The sequence below is a fragment of the Salvelinus sp. IW2-2015 genome, linkage group LG11 (genome assembly GCF_002910315.2).
Source record: "Salvelinus sp. IW2-2015 linkage group LG11, ASM291031v2, whole genome shotgun sequence".
Taxonomy (NCBI): domain Eukaryota; kingdom Metazoa; phylum Chordata; class Actinopteri; order Salmoniformes; family Salmonidae; genus Salvelinus; species Salvelinus sp. IW2-2015.
In genome coordinates this window covers 11215346-11234688 of record NC_036851.1, presented here as the reverse complement: position 1 = coordinate 11234688, position 19343 = coordinate 11215346, and the positions used below count along the sequence as shown (strand labels likewise).

Below are 19343 nucleotides of genomic sequence, written 5' to 3'. Positions count from 1 at the left end.
GGGAAGATGAAGGAAGGTCTCCTGAGAGGGACAAAGTGAATAAGGAGATGGAATAGGGATTAAGAGATAGGTTACCTTTATGTTATGGAACGTTCCGATTTCACGAATAAAGTTTGGGGAAATTGTTAATACAATGCTATACAGTTACAGTAGTGAAATGACCCTTGACAGAGACAACGATAGAGTAAGTCGGTCTGTGTCCACAATGGAATGTATGAATTATTCCATGTCTATGACAGGGCCTTGTTGGGGCCCATCTCTGCATGTCCATATTTAATTCAGGCCTTTCAGCTGCTCAACTGTACAGGCTGTTGATCGAATGAGTCTCTCCAAAGGGATTAGTCACCCTATCGTCAGCCCAGTTCCCTAATTTCTCTTCCTTTGTTGTGGTTCAGGCTGCACTAAATGGGATAAAGGACCTTGGCCGGACACAGTGGGAGGAAGTGGCTTTTGTGTGTCTGGCAGGTGCAGTGGAGTGTGGATGGAGTGACGGTGGGGTTTTTGGTTGTGTGTGTATGTGTGTGTGTCTTTGTTTGTGTGTCTGTGAGTAAGTGTGTGTATGTGAGTGAGTGTGTGTGTGTGTGTGTGTGTTTATCTGTGTTTATCTGTGTGAGTGAGTGTGTGTATGTGCCTCAGCAGGCCAGCAGGCTGTCTTCCCTGTGGCTGAGTGCTGCTGAGATAGACCAGGAACCTCTGGAACTGGACTTGAACCCTCAATCACAGGGCTCCTCAGGGGTTTGCAGTAAATTCTTCAGGCGAATGGTTTTCTCTCTCCTTCCTCTCTTTTCTCCTCACATCTGGTGAGCAGTGCTAGCGCCCCTGTCATCTTTTACTGCGCTGAGGTCATTTCCACCCTATCGGTAAAGTGGAAACACATGATGTACTGGGTTGGGCCTTGATGGGGCAGGGCTGGCATGACCAACACGGACACAGGCACGCATTAAATCTACAAACAGCTGCCCAGAACAGCCTTTCTAACTAAGGCAAGTCCCAAACGGCGCAATTAGAGACTTTGAATGTAGTTTTCTCAAGTTTTCTAAAAAGATAAGTCTCGTCGGGTGAATGCATTAGTACCAATATAATAATGTTCAAGGTCATTCGCAGTATCAAAAAATGTGACGGTGAAGATTCCAGGCATGCTGCAGTTTCCTTTTATCGTGTAAAAAAAAAAAAGTGCTGCTCTGCAAAAGTATCAAGTAAGCAGTGAGCTCCAGCACCCAGGGCAGAACTGAAGTCTTACTGGAAAACCGATGCATGAGTTCTATTTCTGTTGTCCGACAGCTAGGAGGACTCTGTCATAGACTGACTGTACCAGGCAGGGCTCATTATTGAGGGCACCCTCTTCTCTTCTATATGCCACTCTGTCTGTCTGTCTGTCTGTCTGTCTGTCCTGTCTGTCTGTCTGTCTGTCTGTCTGTCTGTCTGTCTGTCTCTGTCTGTCTGTCTGTCCTGTCTGTCTGTCTGTCTGTCTGTCTGTCTGTCGTCTGTCCTGTCCTGTCTGTCGTCTGTCTGTCTGTCCTCATTCCCTCTGCAGCAGTGTAGCTCACTGCCTTTGTTCTCTCACTTGGCTTGAAACTTGAGAAAATGGAGAGAAGTGCTGAGGCTGCAGTTATATAGCCTGGCTGCCCACAACTCAGACAGTACACGAGAAACACAGCACCACAGCACATACCCCCACCTCAGTCCCCCTTTATACATACACAGCAACGCCAAGATACAGTCAAACCACGCTAGACTAGAGCCACAACCACTTGTGTTATGTTTATGTGTTTTTACCGCTTTTACGTTTTTTTTCTTCTTGGAAGGTACTTGAGCGTTTGTGAACCAATGCGGTAAAAAAAAAAAAACATTTAAGTGCAATCAGCATCCATTTTTGTTTTGAAATGAGCCCAATTGTACTCATTTAAAGTATGTGTGTCTTGACCAAATGCCACCCCAACAAACTATCTATCTGTATGTCTTTGGGCTAATAGTGTGAGAGAGTTGTTCCATAGACCAGTTGAGAATCCAGCAGGCGTTTTAACAGCAGCCTTGTGGAGTGGCTGGAGAGACAGTAAACTTTTATCACGCTAATAGCTTGAAGTCACATCCAACTCTAATGGCTTAGGCAGCCATGGCAGGGGCAGGACCAGGGGTTGCCTGGAGGTCAGGTTGAATTGCAGTATATACATGCTAGTTTCCAACTGGTAGAACAAATAAAGGAGAGAGAAGGAGGGGCATCTGAGGTGAGGAGGGGGAAAGCAGTTGTTATTGGAAGAGCAGATAATCACTTCAGTTGATTTGCAGTAAAAGGAAGCCATTGATTGAACCTGCCWTTTTATATAGAGTTATCCGCGCTCTTTTAACCCTCTCAGACTGCTCTTCATTCAACACAGCCTCTAACCTGGGATGGGAATGAAGTTGTGTCCTGCTTTTTAAAATGTGACTCGGTGATAAGAGTCACTGACTGAAAAACCACTAGAGGGTAGAACATATTCCAAAGCTTGTTTGTTAGGGGGAGGTAGTTGCAGAAACATTGGAACGGTTTAGTCGACTTCCTCTATATTTGTTTGTCATTTTTAATTCAACTTTTGACCAAAACTTGACTTTATCAAATGACCTGCTTATGAAACAGTGTTAAGAGAGCTGAAATGTGCTACATTTCATCCAGATTGCTCATTTAAATCCCTCTAGCCCCGGTGGATATTGTGGATGGGAATGTTTGTTTGTTAGAGAGGTGATCTCAGCACTGGAACAGAATGTAGTGAACCATGAGCCGGACTGTGGGATACCAACCTGAATATAGACCCCTGCGTTTGTTTTGTTTCTCAGTTTCTCAGGGAGAACGTTAGAGGCTGCCAAGGACTTGTATTCACACCCAAGGCACGCAAAGAAAACCTCTCGCATATAAAGCCGTACCTGGGTGTAGCCTCTACATCTGGTGGAAAACATATACCGTCCCTGTTCATGTGTGAGAGGCAGATTTTCACCTCTGCGCCTCTTTCTGGGAGACTAAATGGTGTTGATTGTTTCAGTGGCAGGATGTTTGTGTGTTTTGTTCCAAGCCCTTTTCATAAATGCCTGTTTTTATGTTGCCGAGGTCAACTGGTTTTACTAGACTGGAGAGGCAAGTCCAGAGGCAGAAAGCTTCCCTACCATCTGGCAGCCATAAAATGGGGAGCAGGAGGGTTTTATAGGACGGCAGGGTGAGACATGGAGGGGAAGAGAGACAGAGTGGATGGTGGACTCTAGTTGCCCCCAAAGCTTCAGAGCTTGCTCCATAGTCTGTATGACAGGTCAGAAGTTCATCGCCTTTTTTTTCTATTCCGTTCTTCAATTCCTTGTCGTATGGTGAAGGGAGGTGGCAACTGATTCTGCAGTCAGCTGGAGTGTAAATGGAAATGAGAGGAGAGTCTTTTGTTGCTGCTGTCAATGTTTTCGCCAAATGTTGTTCTACCTGAGAGACTTTGTTTCATTAGTGCCTGTAGTGCTTAATGTTTTAGCGATGCGCGTTGCTTGTCATTGTGCTGTTGCTATTAGCTTGTTAAATCAGGCGGAGCACCAGCGCTGAGTATCACAGATGGTGCAGAATGATGTGGATGCGTAAACACTGGTGATTCAATGGCTTAGTGTTGTCTGGGCATGTGTCACCTTCGCAAGGCTCTCTGTATTCCATTGAGTAATGAACGGCTTTCTTTCAGCGGAGTATGGGCTCCCGGGTCCAGTCATCTTTCTCATAGAGACAATCTAATAGATGTCCAGCTGTTTTCTTGAAACATTAGCCTGAGATGAAATCACAGCGTGGTTGAACGTGAAAACGGGTCGGTGAGATTCTCCCATCGATATTTTTCTGAGACGAGGACCATCTTGAGATTCTCAGTTATGTGCTCCTGGATGTCTCTTTAAGAGACTGAAGTGGAACTCTTTGGCCCGTCCGTAGCTGGATGCTTTGCTTATTGGTTTCCCAGATTGGGGTTATCGTTTCAGAATGCTGGGGTTCTGTGCTGACTCCGGTACTGATACCTCCCATAGAGACTTCATCTTTTGTAACGCTGCAGCTCAGATATGTCAATCCCTTAGCCCCTCCAAGACATGTGGCTTATATCGAAGCACAACCTATTCAGTTCATGTCGGGATGCTGGTTCTTTCTGCTATTCTAGTATTAAAAAAAATGGGATGGCGATGAGGTTTCCTGTATTTCCAGATTTATGTTTCAAAATAAATTCACATATGTCCTCCAGTCAGTCCTCCTCACAGGAAAATTGAAAAAATTCAAGTCAACATTGATGTTATTTGAATTAGTTAGTAGGCAGGTTGACCTCTTTCCTTGTCTGTCATGGGTTGAGTTTTCAGACCCATGACTTCCCACACAGTTTATCCAGAGAAGAAAAGTGCTGACAGCAAAATAATGAAAGTGTGTTTGGCAGGCACACCCTTGTAGGTTTCTGTTTCACTCGACCACATGAAATGTTTGATCGTTTACATCTCTACATACAGCACTCCACAGAGTCACACTGCTTATACAACACATGTAGTGCCCTGGTTTACACAGTTAGCTAATAAAACTGATGCGGTTCATTTTTAACTCATTCAAACCGAAGTTCTACCATACCTATTTGAGGCAGGCATAGGGTATGTTTGATGAGTTGGGTGTGTCTTCTGTCCGTACTGCAGTGATGCATTTCCTGTGGTAACCAGATCTTCACCACACCACTTTGGATGCATAGTAGAGGTCTTCACGGGTCTATCCGAGACAAGACCCGGGACCCGAGCAGGGTCCAACTTTTCCCTTGGGTCCGGGTTGGGTCCTGCTTGATTGTCATCAGCTGATAGACCCGAGTGGACCCGAATGGACCCGAATGGACCCAACCACAGCTCTGCATAGCCTAGAGCATATTCATTTTACGCTAATAATGTATAGAAGGCCTAGCCAACATATAAATACCTATTTGTTAACCAGAAGAGCTGATAACTGATAAACATAATTTTTTGTCACTCGGGTACAATCAGGTCTGGTCTAGGTCTGGTTGTCATTGTGTCAATTCGGGTTCGGGTCTGATTGTTCTCAGGTCTGGGTCCCCCCTTTTTTAAATGATCGGGTCCATTCGGGTCCGGGTCTGATTGTCTTCGGGTCCAACATTTTGACCCGAGAAGACCTCTAATACAGAGTGAAACTTTGTATGGTGGACTGTAACTGCATTTAATACGAGATACATTCTGCTCTTCCTGTATAGCCAGGCAGCAGTAATGTAATCTGTGTTGATTCACGAGAGGGCCGAGCTACCTCTTAGAGCCAACCCCAGGGTGGCAGCAGTTGCTCTTTGAGGTCCGTCTGATGAAGTTTATTGGATTGTCCCTAATGATTATCATAATAATGGCATCAAATACACTTTCATGGCCAAGACCGTTGATTGCACTCGACAAGCCCTTCTCCTTCTTTTTAAAGAAAAGCATCAAAGGGTCTCTCACAAGCTGCTGCAGTGAAATAATTCTGCCTGAGATCCACTTAGAGCCTCTTAACATATTTCAGTCTGTTTCTCCCTCACTTTCTGTGTCTTGTTGAGATCTCTTGAGTTCCAAGCAAAAGATTGAGAGAAAAAAAAGAGGCTGGAAATAATGGGCTCTGCTCTGAGTTAGTGGGTGTATCCACTGCAGTGAATCAGGGGAGAAAAATGTGTCCTGTGTCTCTTTAAGAGCGCTGGCCTGTCTGCAGAATGCATCAGTCCTGTGGAGCAGACACAGGCCAGGAGGAGGGGGGTGGAAGGGAGGAGCGTGGGGTCCAGCGGAGGGAGGGAGAGGAGCAAGAGGGAACAGCCGCAGTCTGGGCCTCCAGCCTCTTGGCTAGACTGCTGAAAGTTATTATTGAGTTCCTGTGCTGGGCCTCCCCTCCCTGTGGCATACTCCTCTTTGCTTGCTACTAGAGAGACAGACAGACAGACAGACAGACAGACAGACAGACAGACAGACAGAAGAAAGAAAGAAAGAAAGAAAGAAAGAAAGAAAGAAAGAAAGAAAGAAAGAAAGAAAGAAAGAGCTTATAATGGCAATGGCCTTGGCCAACATGCAAATAAAGCATTAATTTAGTTTGATACTATGTGTTGTAAAGTCTAAAAAAGTGAGTGTCCCAAAACTCCACACAATAGATGAACTGCCTCACAGCTGCTCCTACAGCCTGGGCAGCAGCTGAAAATCCCAGCCCAGCATACTACAGTCTTGGGTTACAGTGTAGTAGACCTGTCCTGTTGTCATTGGGAACAGCCTTAACCAGTCAAGACAAGAAGAACACGGAGGCTGACTGCTACTCAATCAGCATTCAGCTAAATCCTCTGCTGGCTGGCTTGCTAAATGATGAGTATGATTCATGGCTAGGTAGTAAGAGGAACACTGTACTGACAGCACAGAAACTCTCCGGTCTTTTACAGCGGTTTTCAAAAACGCCTCCTATTCAGGGCGCTTAACGAATAGGGCTTAAGAGATTCAAAAAGGTAGATTTCAATTTGCAGTCAAAAATGTATCGATATTTTTTCAATCCAATAAATTGTAAACGGGGTGTTTTTAGAAATCACCGACAGAATAAACCAAGCAGTCTCTCTCCCTCTGCCTTGTACTTAACACCAGTGAGAGCTGTAGTAGCTGTGTGGTGATAGAGTTTGCAGGCGCTTGGCAGCCGTCTATGGTCACTGGTCAGAGCTCAGCCACGAGGTCAGAGTGGATTTGCTGCGAGAGAGTTTGGGGCCAGGACCCGGGGAGGCCGTGGAACGATGACATACTTACACCGTGGCCTCTCCTCAGGCCTGTGTCTGCCTAGCTGGTTGCCTGTAATCCCCATGCTGGGTTGCAGGCAGCATTAGGCCACAAAGCGCCTGTGTCCCTACGGCTCAGGGCTGAGCTGAGAGACAGGAGACATTTATATAACGCTGTGACTGTACTGGCCTGTCTGTTCTCCTGCTGGCCAGGCCCGACCGGGCAGCTCTAAGCTCCAGCTAGCCTGTCTGAGTGACCAGGTTCCCTAGGGTCAGCTGTAGTGACCAGCTGCTGCCTCCCGCCCCCGACCCTCCCCGACCTACTGTTCAGTGCTGTTGGCAGGAATACAGACTGAATGCAGACTGCACCACATCACATCACGCACCTGAGGCTCACAGGAACAATATGACGACATTTACCCCCCTCCCCCATCTCATATACAGTACGTACCAGTGTATCCATGTGCATGTGTTTACTCAACATGTGTTTCTATTCATGGTTTCTGCAATCATACAGTCCCCGTTTTAAAGCTGTCTTCATTCAGGGTCTGGGAGTGTTTGCTGCTCTGCTTGGGGAAAACCCTGGCGTTGAAAATGGGGATTTTGTCGAGTTCTGTTTGTTAACTCAGAGTTTAGCTGTGCTCCACTGTTTTGTGGTTGCTATGGAGAAAAACACTGGCCCCAGATTCAGAAGAGTGTAATAAAATGATTCAGGAAAAAGAAATGTCCAAGTATTTTCAGGGTCATGAAGCAGACGAAGCATTACTATGAATTGAGCGATGCTGTGGTCCGTCCGTTCCCCCCACTTCCCCTAGCCTTCCATTTTAGAACACTCGTATTTATTTTATGGAGGCTCCGAGACCGGGCCCTCTCACCCACATTTCTTGTAAGCAGATCTTGCCTTCCTGTTAATGGGGGGAGGAGGGAGATAAGCCAAATGTTTAAGTATGGAATGTGCCATCTGAGGAACGGATGTTGTGGGTGGTTTTGTCCCCTATTTCCCTCCGAGACAATTCCTTGAGCAAGTGGAAACAAGTGAAATGCTATTTGATCTCTGTCGAATGTTACTATACACACAAAGAAGCACTGCGTTCGTCCTATTACGTTTAAGTCATCCTGCAAGTCGAGCATAAATGAGGAGGACATACACAGACTAGAAACCTTCATGTATTTTGGAAAATGGGTACAATATTGGTAGCACACCACACACACAACGCACGCCCTCGACGCACGCTACGCATACACACGCATACACACAACGCCCCACACACACCACACACCACAACACACAACAACAACCACACACCACACACACAACACACACAACACACAACACACCACAACAACACACACACACACACACACACACAACACCACACACACAACATAAAACCCAGTTATTTTGGAGTGATTTTTCCTGGCATTCAAGCTCACGCACAGCTGGCTCTAGTCTTAAGTGGAGACCTTCACATTTAGAATGTTTCCTGTCATTCTGCATGGGGCCATTAGCACCCCTTCCACGCTTTTGTTTGTTTTCTGGAAACAATGATTAAGAGGTTATACTCAAAGTACAAAATAATTAAGCAATTCCGATCCTGTTTTCCAAGTCCCCCTCACATCTCTGTCGCCAATCACACAAATACAGCCCCATCTTCTAAAGTCACAACATTAGAGACTAAGAACTCATTGGAGTGCATTAGGGCAGGGAATTGCCAGGCACCTCACAAAAGTGTATTATCACGATACTTCTGGGCTGATACGATATGTATTGTGATTATCACGATTCTATATGTATTGCGATGTAATACTGTTATTTTATTGCGATTCGATGTTCCTAACATAATGCTCACTGTATGGCTGCTGCAGAGAGACAAGAGTCATGAGTAAATGAGTTTTGTCAGTCATGGAAATAAAAGTGCTGAAAACAAATTGGTTCCCTATTAAAAATAAGATGGAGAACAAGCTATGAGGAAAAATACTGGAGTTTTGGTGCAGGTACAGCCAACTAGCGCAAAAATAATATTGCGATATTGTCGATACGATACATATCGTCATAAACAATAAACCGATATGTAACTATCTATTTTTTCCACCATCACTAGAGTGCGTATCATGTATTTGGACCCGTTGGGGAGCCGACACTGGAACAGAACAGCCTGAATTGCTTCTATACATTTCAATAAGATTTATCACCTTGGTTCAGCCAATTACCTCAAGCCCAGTTCCCAGTGCAGACACTGTGTCAGTGAAATGACATCATATGGGACACTGAGCAGTGACGCTAACTTCACCCCACCCTCTTACATGTTTTTTATGACCTCCTCTACCCCATCCCCCCGTCCTGTCCCGTCCCCTCATACCTCTTAACCTCTCTCTGGCATTCATCCCCTTTTTCATCCTCCCAAATAAACCTGCCACCTGCCCAGCTCCCCATTGGCCTGCCAGGGACCATGTGGTCATGGGGCTCAGCTTACCAGCTCAGGCCAAACCTCAAGTCAGCTGTCTCAGTACTGTTCTCTCTACCTTCTCTAACGCATGTTTCACCACTGTTTACTATTTGTATTTTGTTGATTTCATTTGTTGGCCAATTCTAATCCAGGCATTTGATGAATTACAGCTACTTGCTAGATGACAGTAACAACGATGATTTACTATAAAATGGCATAGCACATTTTGGACATCTAATAGATTGCACCAGCAGCCAGTTGGCCAATTGCAGGAGCTATCTGTGCAGAGTGCTCTGGAGTCTACTCTCTAGACTAGACTGATCGATGGGCGACTGGGTGGGGAGACAGCCAGATTATGGCAGGATAAATAGAGACTGAGGGTAGGGCACAAGCAATCCTTCAGACTTTTTCAGACACAATGGATTCTGGGAAGCAGGTTGCTTCCCATGTTGACTCTTTGTCCGCACATAACATTCACAGCGGGGACTTGACACAAGAGTGATGAATTCGGCAAGACAAATTCAATATAAGAGGCGTACTCGACACTCGCAATGTAACGTCTSCGTCCCTTTCCCGTTGTCGTCAGAGTGAGTTTTAGTTCATTTTGAGTGAGTGCAGAACCCATCACCTCAGTCCAACAGCCAGATGATGTCAGACAGGGGTGCCACTATCACACTTAACTCTGTGCCTGTCCATTTGGCCTGTCAATCACTCAGACAACAGAGGGCCAATCCCCACTAAGTAGCAGTCTCCCTATCATCAATCATCCAGCCCTCCACTTGAAACACTGTACTGTAGTGTGTAACCAGTGTAGCCTCTCTGCTTGGTGGAGTTCTAACTCCCTAATGGAATTGCCTGGTACCTGGTATGTGATATAATGGTCTGTGTATTCGGAGCAGTAACTATTTGGGTTGCGGAGAGGTTAGTCAGTAGGGTGTCCACCCACTCTGCCTAGAGTGGGTGAAAACACGCTTCGGTGGTGAAATGCCTCTTCCTTATGTATTAAAATACAGTTTACCAAGGCAAATATGATTCTTTGTGTTCTGAATCGTTCGGTGGGGTCTTTCTCTAACATATCATTAAACATTATATCCAAGAAGTTTGATTTCGTAAGCTAATACATCCGGTAATAAGCGGCGAGTTCTGGTGAGAGAGTGGCGACCGCTTTCTCGCAGCGACTTTCGAGGATTTGACATGTTGTGGTGGTCGTCTGCAAAGTTGTTTCCGCGGGTCGCAAAAAGTCAAATGAACATATTATTATTATCACAGAGATACGCTTGTTTTTGTGAGAAATCGTCGAAAAAGAAAAGATTTCGCATTAATATGAAAAGCGTATACTAAAATATGAAAATACTACATGTCATGTTTTATGGCCTCCGGATTCGAGAAGAAAGATGACGAGTTCAACGGTCAATTAGCCTTAAATCTTAATCTTCGCATAGTATCCAGCCTAGCTGACGCAATGCTATTTTCCCGATTTTTGACCAGATGTAATTATTCACCCTAGTTTTGGACATCCTACAAGGGTAAAAACACCAATAACYTTTGAACGGATTATGATAGAGACATGAGGTTTGGGACATTGGTTTTCTTAGAGGAGTATTTATTTTACCCATTGGTAAAAAAAGATGCGTTTTTGATTGGTTATCCAGTGATATTTTAATCGTGTTGATATTAGTACTAATCTGTGGGATTCAAATTTAGGCAGTCCAACACTGGATTTACTGTCTCATGATGGTGGCTGTGTGCTTATTGCTGCTACAGTCTTTCGTGTTGAATGGCCAGATTGACTAATCTGTGGAAATGCAGGTTCTCAGGCAGGACATGTTAGGGGATGGGAGGGGTGATGGGTTCTTTATGTGCATCATTTAGCCTAGTTTCTCACTAGAACTGGGTGGAATTATTATCACCAATGGAAAAGATATTACTCTGACTGAATGTGCATTATTGTCATAGGTAGAAGAGCTCACTAATCTGGACTGCTAATCATATGCATAAAATACAATATGATATATTGGACTGATTTTATAATCGTCTGCAAAGTAGGTGTAAATGTGCCAGTAGTGCTTTAAGAAATCGTTGTTCGTGCATAGTATGGGTTGAATCCTAACACAATCCTAACATCAATGCATCGTTTTCAGTAGGTCTGCATTGACTGTGTGCATTTTTGCCCTATAGGAGCCTTAATGGCGTATTATAAATGAATGTTATAAAGGGTTGGTCATCTTTCTTCCTCTCATTAACCAACCAGCATCCCCTTTGGCTTCCTGGTTAGCACTGCAGCAGCTGTGAATAGAAGCATAAACGTGCGCGCGCGTGCGTGCGTGTGTCTGTGTGTGTGTGTGCGTGCTCTCAGTTGCACATAAGCACGGTACTGTATGTTCTAGCACATCAAACCAATAGTGTACTGTTTAATTTTCCAATGCAACAGACACAGTCCATATGGACTGCTCCGAACAGGCATTCTGGGAATTTGACACTATGTCTGTCTAAATATACACCACTCACAGAACACGTTTCATGTCCAAAGATATCTGGGACTCAGAACCATACCAAACATGCTCATACTAATAACATGTCATCTGTGAGGATATCTTTGTCATGTCATTTTTAGCCATGTTTGGATAAGGCCTACAGCACTTGGAATTATGAACCAGCCCGCTTCCTTTAGTGAAATCCCTCTGTTTTATCTAGGAGGACAGCTGTTTTAGCCATAATGAGAAAGCGGGTACAGACATGTGATGTTGTTTTGGTTGCTATATTTGAGCTGAATTGGATTTGCTTCCTCCTAGTTACACTGTCTGTTGCCTGCCTGGGACATTAGAGGAGTCCACTGTTGTCTGGCTCATTCCTGATCTACATGGAAATGTGATATATGAATGTATTTGGATGTAAGAGTAATTGTTCTCTCTACTTCTCTCAGTGTTGTGTCAGTGTGACCTTTTTCCCCCATCTATTGTTTTTACATTTGTGTAGTTCAGTCCTTGAGCTGTTCTTGTCTATTAATGCTCTGTATTTTGTCATGTGTTGTGTGAACCCCAGGAAGAGTCACAGCAGCTAATGGGGATCCTAATAAAATACTGAAGTMTGACTGGTTCCTCTGTTTATAGACCTAGACACTCGGCAGCGTTGATGGGTCAACTGCAGCTCACTTAGGGAGTGTGGAAAGGCTGGGGGATATGATAGAACCTTTCATCCGCCATCTTGCCTATACGTGTCACACTTCCTGCTGTTGGATACAGTATGTCAGATATGTAATGGACAGACCAGGTCTCGGTCTGYCCAGTCTGCAGCTCAGACCTATCTGAGTCTCAAATCCCAAAGACAATTAGGACAAACAAATCAAGGTCGCTTTGCTGCCGGGCTGTTCTCTTCTCTCGACAGCCCCTATCCCTTTCTGTGTGTCTCTATGGCACGTTGACGGCGTGGCCATGTCGTATGTCGCAGTGTTACCATGCTGTTGCAGCTCAGGTTACCTTCTCCCAGGATCCCCTATTGTTGTCACGCTTCCATAGCCGTGTCACCCTGGCACACTTTAGCTCAGACAGTGTGAATCAGGAAGGAAAGTAGCCTAGACATTGGAGAATTGTAAAGGACACTCAGAGGTTTGGTAGCATAGTGCATTGTATTTAGGCGTTGTGCATGCACATGTAAGCCTGACACCAATCAGCTAATCCCAGCCCAGCTGTCATTTAGGAGGTGACCACCAGGCTTAATCTGAATCATGGGACTGTCCTTCCTACACACAGATACCGTGAGCACTGAATAGAGGCCTATAGACTTTCCCCCTGACATCCCAGCCCACCCCAGCCCTGCCTCAGACCTCTCTGCCAGAGAGGAAGGGGGGATGCGAGAGGTTCCACTCTCGCCAAAATCTGTCCAAAATAAACCCAATGCGTTTCTATGGGCTTATTTTGGACGTGAGCTTGTCGCCTGCCTTCCCGCCTTTGGGACAACGACTCCAGGGTGGACACATGAGCATGTGGATATTATAATAGAGATCTCGGCTTCTGCCCACTCTCATACGTCCCACTAAGGCTGTTTCCTGGGTGAGCTCTGCCAGTTGGTGTGCCCTTGAGCGAGGCAGAGCCCTTCTAARCACACTCAGATCTAGGGATTACAGTGAGGGGTTTAGTAGGGGAAAGGAGTCTGAAATGTGAAACTGTTGTGTCTTGTTGCTGTGTATTTAATGCCATGCAATCATGCAGCATGCTGTGGTATTGTGTGACGGAAGCCCGGTGAAGTTCAGCTGGGRAAACTATTTTTGTCCGTTTCTGAGTGCACTCCTGTGTTTTGTTTTTAGATCATTCCATTTGAGATTTTAGTTTGTGCTTCAGCAAATGCTAAAGGATTAGACGTTTTAGCACTGCTTTCACAGCCAATAGCGTGACAGACATGAAACATTCAAACAACGAGCAGCTGGGACTGATTCAATTAAATTGATCGTACCCACGTTGTACTTTAAATTTAACCTAGATATACAGTGCATTCAGAAAAGTATTCAGACCCCTTGACTTGTTCTAAATTGTGTTACATTACAGCCTTATTCTAAAATGTATTAAATCATTTTTTCCCCTCATCAATCTACACACAATACCCCATAATGACAAAGCGAAAACAGGTTTTTATAATTTTTTTGCTAAATAATACCTTATTTACATAACTATTCAGAGCCTTTTGAGCTCAGGTGCATCCTGTTTCCATTGATCATCCTTGAGATGTTTCTACAACTTGATTGGAGTCCACCTGTGGTAAATTCTATTGATTGGACATGATTTAGAAAGGAACACACCAGTCTATATAACGTCCCACAGTTGACAGTACGTGTCAGAGCAAAAACCAAGCCATGAGGTTGAAGGAATTGTTCGTAGAGCTCCGAGACAGGATTGTGCGAGACACAGATCAGGGGAAGGGTACCAAAACATTTCTGCAGCACCCAATGGTCACCCTGACAAAGCTCCAGAGTTCGTCTGTGGAGATGGGAGAACCTTCCAGAAGGACAACCATCTCTGCAGCACTCCACCAATCAGGCCTTTATGGTAGAGTGGCCAGACGGAAGCAAATCCTCAGTAAAAGGCACATGACAGCCAGCTTGGAGTTTGTCAAAAGGCACCGAAAGGACTCTCTGACCATGAGAAACAAGATTCTCTGGTCTGATGAAACCAAGATTGAACTTTTTAGCCTGAGTGCCAAGCATCACGTCTGGAGGACACCTGGCACCATCCCTACGGTGAAGCATGGTGATCGCAGCATCATGTTTTTCAGCGGAAGGGACTGCAAGACTAGTCAGGATCGAGGAAAAGATGAACGGAGCAAAGTACAGAGAGATCCTTGATGAAAACCTGCTCCAGAGCGCTCAGGACCTCAGACTGGGGCGAAGGTTCTCCTTCCAACAGGACAATGACCCTAAGCACACAGCCAAGACAACGCAGGAGTGGCTTCATGACAAGTTATTGAATGTCCTTGAGTGGCCCAGCCAGAGCCTGGACCTGAATCCGATCGAACATCTCTGGAGAGACCTGAAAATAGCTGTGCAGCGACGCTGCCCATCCAACCTGACAGAGCTTGAGAGGATCTGCAGAGAAAAATGGGAGAAACTACCCAAATACAGGTGTGCCAAGCTTGTAGCGTCATACCCAAGAAGACTCGAGGCTGTAATCGTTTTTAAGATTCTTCAACAAAGTACTAAGTAAAGGGTCTGAAAACTTCTGTAAATGTGATATTTCAGTTATTTAACAATTTCATCCATTTTAGAAGAAGGCTGTAACGTAACAAAATTTGGAAAAAGTCAAGGGGTCTGAATGTTTTCCGAATGCACTGTATATTTAGCATTTTGCAGTTCTCACCCAGCAGTTTGCATTTGACTATAATACTAATTTGTTGATTGGGCCTGTAGATGGATCAATAAACTCAGTCAGTCATTGCTTATCAGATCCATGTCAAATGAAGTAAAACAACATTCCCATCTTCTATCACGCTCCAATTGGCATCTATTGGCGAAAGACCATTCTAACTGTTAGATAGTCCACTTGGAATAGATGGTGTTTATGTGTCTGTTGACAGTTATAGTGGTGTTAGGACGATTTGCCATGTGGATATTTGCTTATCACTGTATTACCACACTATTATAGGACCGTCGTTTCCAGACAAAGCATGTCTGCACTGTTAGCTCCTGTTTAGCCTACAGGTTTACTTTGAAATGGTCCCCCCTTTATGGCTCCTCAAAGAAATGTCCTACAATAGCGAGTTGAAAAGGACATTGCTTGAATGGACTCTTTAAGAGGAGGCTGTACTTGGCCTTCAAGTATACATTCCTCCAGCTCAGTGCTTCCTCTGTGGTCCCGCTCCCCCCCCACAGCCCGCCCCCTCCCTCGCACTCACCACTCCGTTCCCACAGGGGCCCTGGCCAAAGCAAACTCCTGCGAGGAAGTCTCCCCCTCCCTTTTTCTCTACCTCCCTCTTTCCCTCCTCTCTCTCTCCCTTCACTCACTCACTCCATCCTTAGAGGGGCCATGTCGGGTAGTTTGGGCTAGGATTGCAGTGAGGATTGCAGTCATGGGATGTGGTGTGCATCCAGGAGGAGGCTGTTATGTCTCTGATGCTGTGTCTGTGTGGCCTTGTTATGGCTGTGATGTGGTGCTGAGTAAAACCCGTGTGGCTCCTCTCCTGTGAGATCAGTGTCAGATTTAGCCAGCAGGTCCCTTGTGGTGTCTGGGAGGGTCTGTTTTCTAACTCTGTTATGTCTAGGGCTCCACGTTTTCCTGGAGCTGCAAACCTCAGGGTAGGAATAGTACCAGACAGACTTTGTTGGGAAAACAACAGCAATGGCAGTAATTACAGACTCCGGGTTTCGACCACTCTCCGCTTTTTAGAAAAACTCTGGCCTTGAGTGAGGCAGGTGAGTGTTCGAGTCATCGTAGAGTCAGCTGGAGGTCGGGGTTAAATGTCCCGAGCACTAACCTCACAGTCTGCTGCCTAACTGCGTGTGTTTGTGTGTGTGTGGTTAGACACTTAGAGAGGAGACAGATGTTTGAGTCAGGGAGGGAGACATGAGAGGAGTGTCCAGACAACCACAGTCATGCCCTCTGCACTAGGGCCTCGTATGATTGTAGCTTTGTGGGCCAGAGGCGCAGCAGAAATGACAAGGTTGCGTGGCATGTTTTAGTCTGAGCGCCATCGTACGGTAGACCGAGGCTGGCAGTGCAGTGTGAGACCTGACTGACTGACACCTCCCCCTTGTGATACATTGCCAGAACCACACACTGCTTCTAAGCTAATCAGAACCGTAAGACAGGATTCATTTACACCAAGGGTGTCAGTCAGTACCAAAGGCAATTTATCTTTCTCTCCTTAACATTATCACAATGTCAAGTGATACACCTTTCAGAAGGATTTAGTGGAGTATATTTTCCATTCACACCTGTCTAGTATATACTTTTGTGTTACTTTTATGGGGTGGCAGGTAGCCTAGCGGTTACGACTGTTGGGCCAGTAACTGAAAGGGCGCCGGTTCGAATATCTGCCGATATGCCCTTGAGCAAGGCACTTAACCCTAAACGCTCCTCTAAGTCGCTCTGAATAAGAGTATCTGCGAAATGACTCAAATGTAAATGATACATCCACAGTATATTCAGTCATGATTTCAATTGAATCATCCATTGAAAAGAGGACTCTTTGAGGGAGAATGTCATAGTAGTGAGATAAGTAAGATAACTCACAGGTTCGGGCAGGCCTCTCCCACTGCCTAGGTAAACTTATGCGCATCCTGACAAGTGCAGACCTGAGGGCAGTRGCTAGATTGCTCTGTCTCACCACTGAAGCCAGAAGAGCTGCACACACCGTCACTTCCTGGATCACTGTTACATGGCCAAACCTGCTGCTATGTGAAGCTCAGTGAGGAAAAGGAGAGCGAGATGTTAGGTTAGCTAGTCGTGTCTTCATCTGAAAACGTATTCACTCGCTCTGGATAAGAGCGTCTGCTAAATGACTCAAGCGGAGCAAGTTGGGCGAAACGTTGCGTGACTCTACGGTCCGTGCCGAGGTACAGCGACACAGGCAGAACGTTTCACTCCAGTTGTCCGTCAGATTACAGAAACACTATTCTCAGCCCTCTCTCCCACACAGAACAGAGAGTAGCTCCACTGCACCTGCTGGCGTCTCCCGTACTCAAGCCCCCAGCTCACAGCCAGACCTCACCCTGATAGAAACGTCTACCGTTCCCCTCACACACTGGATTCGGGCCGCYAGCTGATTTTTTATGGATGAGACTATTTGGACACATGGATGTTTCTCTGAAATACACCTCAAGGTGAATGATGCCAATTACAGTATCGAACACCTCTGAAGGGGACGTTGTGTAAAGATATTTAAACTATCTATCTACGACTTGTGCAGTACAAGTGTGTTACAGACTACTCCGGTAGATGAAGACGGTGATCATTAATAGTCTCTTCCGTATCTCTTTCTCTTCTCTCTTTAGCCGCACAGCCCAGTTCCAGCCAAGAAGTTCAAACTGGAGAAAATAAACTCTCCATCTGCTGACAAAGAGAAGCAACCCGATTGGCTACAATCTCTATCAAAGTCAGGGAACAAGGTTTGTAGCTCATGTTCTCTCTTGATTGGGATACATGTGATTTGCTGTAAGGTTAAGGGTCAGGGCCATCCTATACAGAGTGTCCTCGTTGCCTTGCCTTATACATATGAGCCCTGTAATTCAGTCAGTTAATTACATTGTCAATAGTCTCTTTACAAACCAGTCTACATTGTGCGATATGATTTCACTGTACCTTTCCAAGGATGTTTTTTGAATTCCCTGTTTCATAACTGTATTATAATGTAAGAATCCTATCTGTTTCCAGGATCTGAAACCGGTCCAGCTGAAACAGAGGCCGTCAGCCTTCCGCCCCTGGTCCCCCAGAAGTACATCTGCTGAGAGGCAGAAGTCTACCAGTCACAACGAGAGGTGAGTCAGAGACAGTCATGCTGTCATGGTTTCTCTCATCCTTTTCACCACACCACGGTAATGGATTGTCAGCCTTTAACACATTGAGGTAACATTCCTAAGGAATTATCATATAACAATGATAACCACATTCCTAAGGAATTATCATATAACAATGATAACCACATTTTTAACCCCATTGCTAGGATGTCTTACTGTATATTGTTGAACTAACTTGGATTTTCTTATCATAACAGATCAAACCACAAAAATGTGGACACGTCTGTGGTGCCCAATGTGGCCCCAGCTCCGTTGGCCTACCAAGGTGGGGAGCAGGCCCCAGTGGGCCACAGCCAGGCTCCAGGCAGGGGAGACCAGCACATCAGCTCCGGACCAGCATCACAGTGTGGAGACTCACAGCCTGTGCCCAGACTTGTTCACATCAACACCAACACAGCCAACGGTGTGGAGGAAATGGAGACTGACGGGGAGATTGAGGTGGATGACYATGATGACTGTGAGTATGACACACTATTGTTCAGACATTCTGTAAGAGAAATAGGGCACTAGGACACACTCTAATACTCAAGGACAGGCAACCTAACCCGAGCTAATACGGTAGWAAGACTTTCTGTGGAAATGAGTCTTTACCATACTGGAGGTAGGCTATGGTTAGTTTGCCTGATCCTTGTGAGAGGGTGCCATCTAGTGGCTGGTCTGTGCAGCACAGAGCACACAGGGCAGTCTCAAGTCAGAAGATTTTACTCAGCAGCAGATGTCACTGCTGTTCCAATACTTTTTTAGGCTTCACCCTATAAACATACTGTTTTATTTTTCTGTCTTTCAGACCCACCATCGGTCCCCTCCTTGGCATCCCCTCCATCTGCCTGCTCCAGTATGACCTGGACCCTGACCCCCCAGACCACCATGAGGCCCCTGGAGGGCCCAGTCCGGCTRGTGTTACCAGGGGCACCTTCATGTCCAGAGCTGGACACACTGAGACAGACCCTGTATGGAGGTCTTGACTCCAAGGAGGCCAGGGAGAAGTTCCTGCAGGAGATTGTTAAGATGAGAGTGAAGCAGGAGGAGAAACTGGGGGCAGCGCTGCAGGCCAAACGCAGCCTTCAGCAGGTAAACCTCCCACTCACGATCCAAAATGGCCGCCTTTTGGCACAACATTTTTTACCGTTTCTTCATGTGTACAATGTGTTTTTTTGTGACACAATCTTCAGG

The 19343-nt window shown here is 45.6% G+C and overlaps 1 protein-coding gene across 1 annotated transcript in view; it reads left to right on the top strand.

Moving 5' to 3' along the window:
- skib (v-ski avian sarcoma viral oncogene homolog b) overlaps positions 1 to 19343 on the top strand; it is a 38658-nt gene that overhangs the window by 16771 nt on the left and 2544 nt on the right. Inside the window, exons 2-5 of the mRNA XM_023996070.2 lie at positions 17649 to 17762; positions 18028 to 18131; positions 18368 to 18627; positions 18958 to 19241. Of these exons, the coding sequence (XP_023851838.1) occupies positions 17649 to 17762; positions 18028 to 18131; positions 18368 to 18627; positions 18958 to 19241 (762 nt within the window). The remainder of the gene's footprint in view (positions 1 to 17648; positions 17763 to 18027; positions 18132 to 18367; positions 18628 to 18957; positions 19242 to 19343) is intronic.